At 40.9% G+C, this 4,461-nt stretch overlaps 1 protein-coding gene across 6 annotated transcripts in view; it reads right to left on the reverse strand.

The window, feature by feature from the left end:
- The window catches only part of crtc3 (CREB regulated transcription coactivator 3), a 73,620-nt gene that overhangs the window by 4,256 nt on the left and 64,903 nt on the right, over window positions 1-4,461 (reverse strand). For 4 of the 6 annotated variants that reach the window (XM_014021416.1, XM_014021415.1, XM_014021414.1 and 1 more), the window contains one exon: window positions 1,773-4,222. In XM_014021416.1, the coding sequence (XP_013876870.1) occupies window positions 4,017-4,222 (206 nt within the window). In that variant the 3' untranslated portion in view covers window positions 1,773-4,016. Of the gene's footprint in view, window positions 1-1,772; window positions 4,223-4,461 lie in introns of those variants that run through there. The other 2 variants (XR_001311300.1, XR_001311301.1) reach the window with 2 other exon arrangements.

Raw genomic sequence — 4,461 nt, forward strand, 5'->3', positions numbered from 1 at the left:
CACACACACACACACACACACACACACACACACACACACACACACACACCAAGAGAACCCTCCGAGGAATTCAGGCTGGCATCCGGACCTGCTCAGACTCACTGTGTGGACCAAGTCCAGCTCTCCGACTGACTCTGATTATGTGCTCTGCTCCCTCGCTGTGCTGWCAGGGGTTTTGTTTTGGGACTTCGCTCCCACAATGCATTTGTTTTTAAGGGTTTGGTTGTTTTCCAGGAGYCCACACTGCCCATCTGCCTGATGGTACTGGTCCCACACTGCGGTCCATCCAGTCTGTGTGTGAATGTATGGACTGAAASTCACACCTGCTGGGCACCAAATGTTGGGTTGACCATCTGAGGACAAATGTTTCAACAAACATGTCCAACCAACAAAACAATGAAACAACTAAAGATCTGATAAGTCTTTTAAAAAGGTTCTCACACTTATAGAAACACAGATATTAAGAACCTTTTTTCTATTAAAGAATGTAAAACCTATTCTTAAAACTCTTAAAGTTAATGAGTTAATATTTAGTTGCTGAGCTAATTTAAGTAAATTATTTTGATAATTGGTGTTTTCTTCTTTTCTTGTTCCATAAAATCGTGTTGATTTAAACAAATCAGATCTCTGACAGCCGGCAGAAACATTTCTTTATAAATGAAGTCAGGCTGCACAGGTCTCTTCTAAAAGCTGGTGAGAAGACAAACGATTATCAAATTGTTCCCATCTGACTTCAGCTTTGGTTTCGGTAAATAAGCAGTGTTAGTGCAATCAGTTTGATCTAACAGGACGCAGCTGCACTACAACAAACCTCAGGTCTGGGGTCAGTAAAGCCGAACCGAAAGTCCAAGAAGTTCCTGAGTACTGCTTCGTAGATTTGAAGACACAATAGAAAACCATTTGATTTTGCCAAACTTCGAAAATACGTAAATTCAGCCTCAGATTATAGAAAAACTATTTTCAGGCCTTTCTTTTGAATTTTACTCGAGTTCACTGAAGTTTGCAGACATTTGTTTTTTCCTCCATAGAGATTCAGTCACCAATGAATTTCTCCGGAGTGCCCAGAGAAAACCCACACATGCATGGAGAGAATAACCCATGTTTGTTTGTATTGTCTTTCTTTGAAGGGGTTGTCCTGAACTCTATTTTCATTGTGCTTAAAGGGATCCATGATTAGTTGTAACATTAGACTTTATTTGATAAACAWATGTTTTAACTGTAGAATAAAGACWGTAAAAATACKGTAGGATGTTTAGTTTTTATAATTTTTAAACKAAAAGTTWAAAAATGTATTACACGGACGGGAGTGTTTTTTATATAACGGCACGGAGACGGAAAATAAAAAAGAAAAGGAGAATTTCTGTAGAAGCAGTATGTTTTGTTTTTAACTCATATCTGCACATTAGCTTAGTTTTATTTGGGAAAAAAAGTGTAAAACATCAAACACTGTTGTTCCTAAAGTTGTTACCTCAGATTAAGTCCTAATGAGGATTAGACAATCTGGTTTTATTTTAATACATCATCCTGGTGAGTAAAACCTCAGAGGAAAGTAATACTTCTGTATTCTAGTAATTTTCAAAGCTAATATTAGACAAAATGAGGAAAAAGATAAATTTGTGTAAATAGGTTAAGTTTTTTTTTTTTTATTAAAAAAAGGTTTAGAAGCAGCTGAAGGGGATATCTGAGTTTGTTTTTCCAGATGTGTTGCTTCTGATCCACACCACACTACTGCCATCTACTGCAGGAAGTCTGATCCAGGAATAAACACCAACTTTCTACACAGTGTCCTTTTGTTTATTGATTATATTAAATCAGAAAGATAAGCACTAAAACATATGTTACAAACCAATAAACTTTTATACTTTGAGGGAAAACTCAAAAAAGACTTAAAAAAGTAACACTAAAGGGCAGAGACAATTTTTAAATAACAGAACTGTACATGTTTATAGGGAAAACAAAAGAAAACTAACGAATAAAGAGAGGAAAAAGTCGACAGTGACACCAGGTGACAGAACCACAGGCAGCTCAAACAGAGCCGAAGAGAAAGAGAAGGAACTTTTGCAGAGAACTGCTGGATTACAGCAACACAAAGTAAGGCAGCAGAAGGCGTTTAGACAGCAGGAAAACAGGCTGGGACTCAGGGAGGAAAATCAAACCCAACTTATAAACAGCAAAATGACACAAAAATACATCTCCATTAGTCTGCTAGTATGAAAAAGATAAACATCAACAGCTGAGAGTCGACATAAACACTTAGAAAACAACCTAACGATTCCCRCTCTAGAGCTGAATTAACAAATATTGACACTGAATCTGTCATGCACAGAAAGACCCCACGAGCTGCACAGAGACCCTTCCTGACTCCATCTGCAGAGACTCAGCTGACACAGCTCAGTGGACTCATGTCACATTTTGATTTCTAGCTAATTTGATCCCTCACATTGTGTAGAATACTACAAATAAAACAAGTGTAGACTGCATAAACTGCTCCTGTTCAACAGGTTTCATTCTGGAAAGTTGCATAGGTTTAAAAAAGAAGTGTTTTTCCAGTAAAGTGACACTAGGGGGCACTCAATGCCCAACATGGCTGAGCTGTTATATAACCCACTGCAGATCTTTACAAAAACTCAGAACCAAGAAAGAAAAAAATGTTTTTTTCATACATTATTAAAACTGAATGTATATTAAATGGGATTTAAAATGTGTGTAAACACACTAACACACACAGTTTCTTCATAATGGCTTCATATATCTTTGGGTTGTCAGGTAAAAAGTGTAAAAATCTCAGTCTACACAAGGTGAACCAATTAGTGCAAAAAGAAGGTTAAGTGCAGTTGTACATGATGTCCACAGCGTCCTGGTCAGCTGTGATGTCTCGCCCCACCTGTGCAGCCGCGGGGGGCTTCACTCCACTTCAGATACAAAAACAAACAGATGCAAACAGGTGTGGTACAAACATCGAGCCACAGTAGCACAGAGCATGCCCTTTTTCACAATTAGGTTCAAAGTACAGTACAAGTGCCATTACAAGTCAGTACAAAACAAACAAAACCATCGTATGCAATAAAAGTACATCTGAGGATTAAAAGGAAAATGTAAAAAAAAGAAAAAGTGGGGTTCAGATGTTCCAGGTGTTGCCTGAGATCTGCCTGAAAGCAAAGTCCATGTTCATCCAAAATATAGCATTTATTCAATAAATCGTAGATTTCTGTTTTTAAGCTGGAAATTCAAAATATTAGTTGTTAACTTAATACAATCTCATCTTTGTAAACGGTTTGCCCTTTTTGTCTTCGAAAACACAATGATCTTAGGCTTACAGAGGAATATTTACATTTAGAATAAAAATCTGTGGCAAACATTTAAAAAGTATGGTTTGAAACTCGAGACGCCTCTCCTCCTCCTTCTCCTCCTCCAGGAGCCAGGACTGGGCTTTGAGCTGGACTGCTGGACGCTCTGCTGCAGCTTTGCTCTGAGCGCCTTCATGAGAGCGGCGAGGACCGTAAACTATGTGCTGGCATTTCTGCTGCTCTGCTGCAGGGTGATGGGGTTGCTATGGTGTGTAACCATGGTTATGGTGTTTCCATAGCTTCGGGAGAGGAGGGGGGGGTGATGACAGAAAAACACAGGACTCTGGATCGCCTCTCGTTTGTTTGTTTGTTTGTTTTAGTTTTTGGTTTTAGAGGAGAGAAGCAAAGACTCTGCTGGAGCTGAGCAGGTTTTAAACACACGACTGCATCGCTTCAAACAACCTCATGCATCAGTGAAGCTGGAGCAAAGCAGGTGTAAACAGTGTGTCCTCACAAGTCTGCATATGAAAAGCTTTCTGCTCGTGTCCTTCACAGTTTAAGAACTTTGGGGAGGTGTGTGTGTGTGTGTGTGGGGGGGGGGGGGGGGGTGCACGGCGGCGCTGGTCTGCATGCATTTTCAGATTTGTACACGTTTACACTGCAGATCCGTGTGTGTGTGTGTGTGTGTGTGTGTGTGTGCTGTCTGGAAAGGTGCAGAGCTCATCACATTCAGAGTCTGTCACTGCGGAAAGAATCCTCCACGGACGGGTCGGGCAGCACCATGTCGGGGTCACTGAGCATGCTCAGTCCGTCCAGGCTGAGAGGCTCGATGCGCAGCTCGTCCTCCAGCGGGAAGCCTCCCTCCGAGTCAAAACACTCGGGCACCGTGGAGAGGGCGCTGCTGATGTCCTTCGACAGGCTCGGGTTGGACTCATCTGAGACACAAACAACACACGGTGGTGGGTGAAAGTTTCCTCCGGCGCAGAAAACGCTTCCTCTTTACGTCGCTGCGCTCATTAGGCAGGACTGTTTTTAACTCTGACTGTTTTTAACTCTGACTGTTTTTACCTCTGTCCGACTGTTTTTACCTCTATCCGACTGTTTTTTACCTCTGTCTGACTGTTTTTAACCTCTGTCTGACTGTTTTTACCTCTGTCTGACTGTTTTTACCTCT

Source organism: Austrofundulus limnaeus, unplaced genomic scaffold (genome assembly GCF_001266775.1).
Source record: "Austrofundulus limnaeus strain Quisiro unplaced genomic scaffold, Austrofundulus_limnaeus-1.0 Scaffold292, whole genome shotgun sequence".
NCBI lineage: Eukaryota > Metazoa > Chordata > Actinopteri > Cyprinodontiformes > Rivulidae > Austrofundulus > Austrofundulus limnaeus.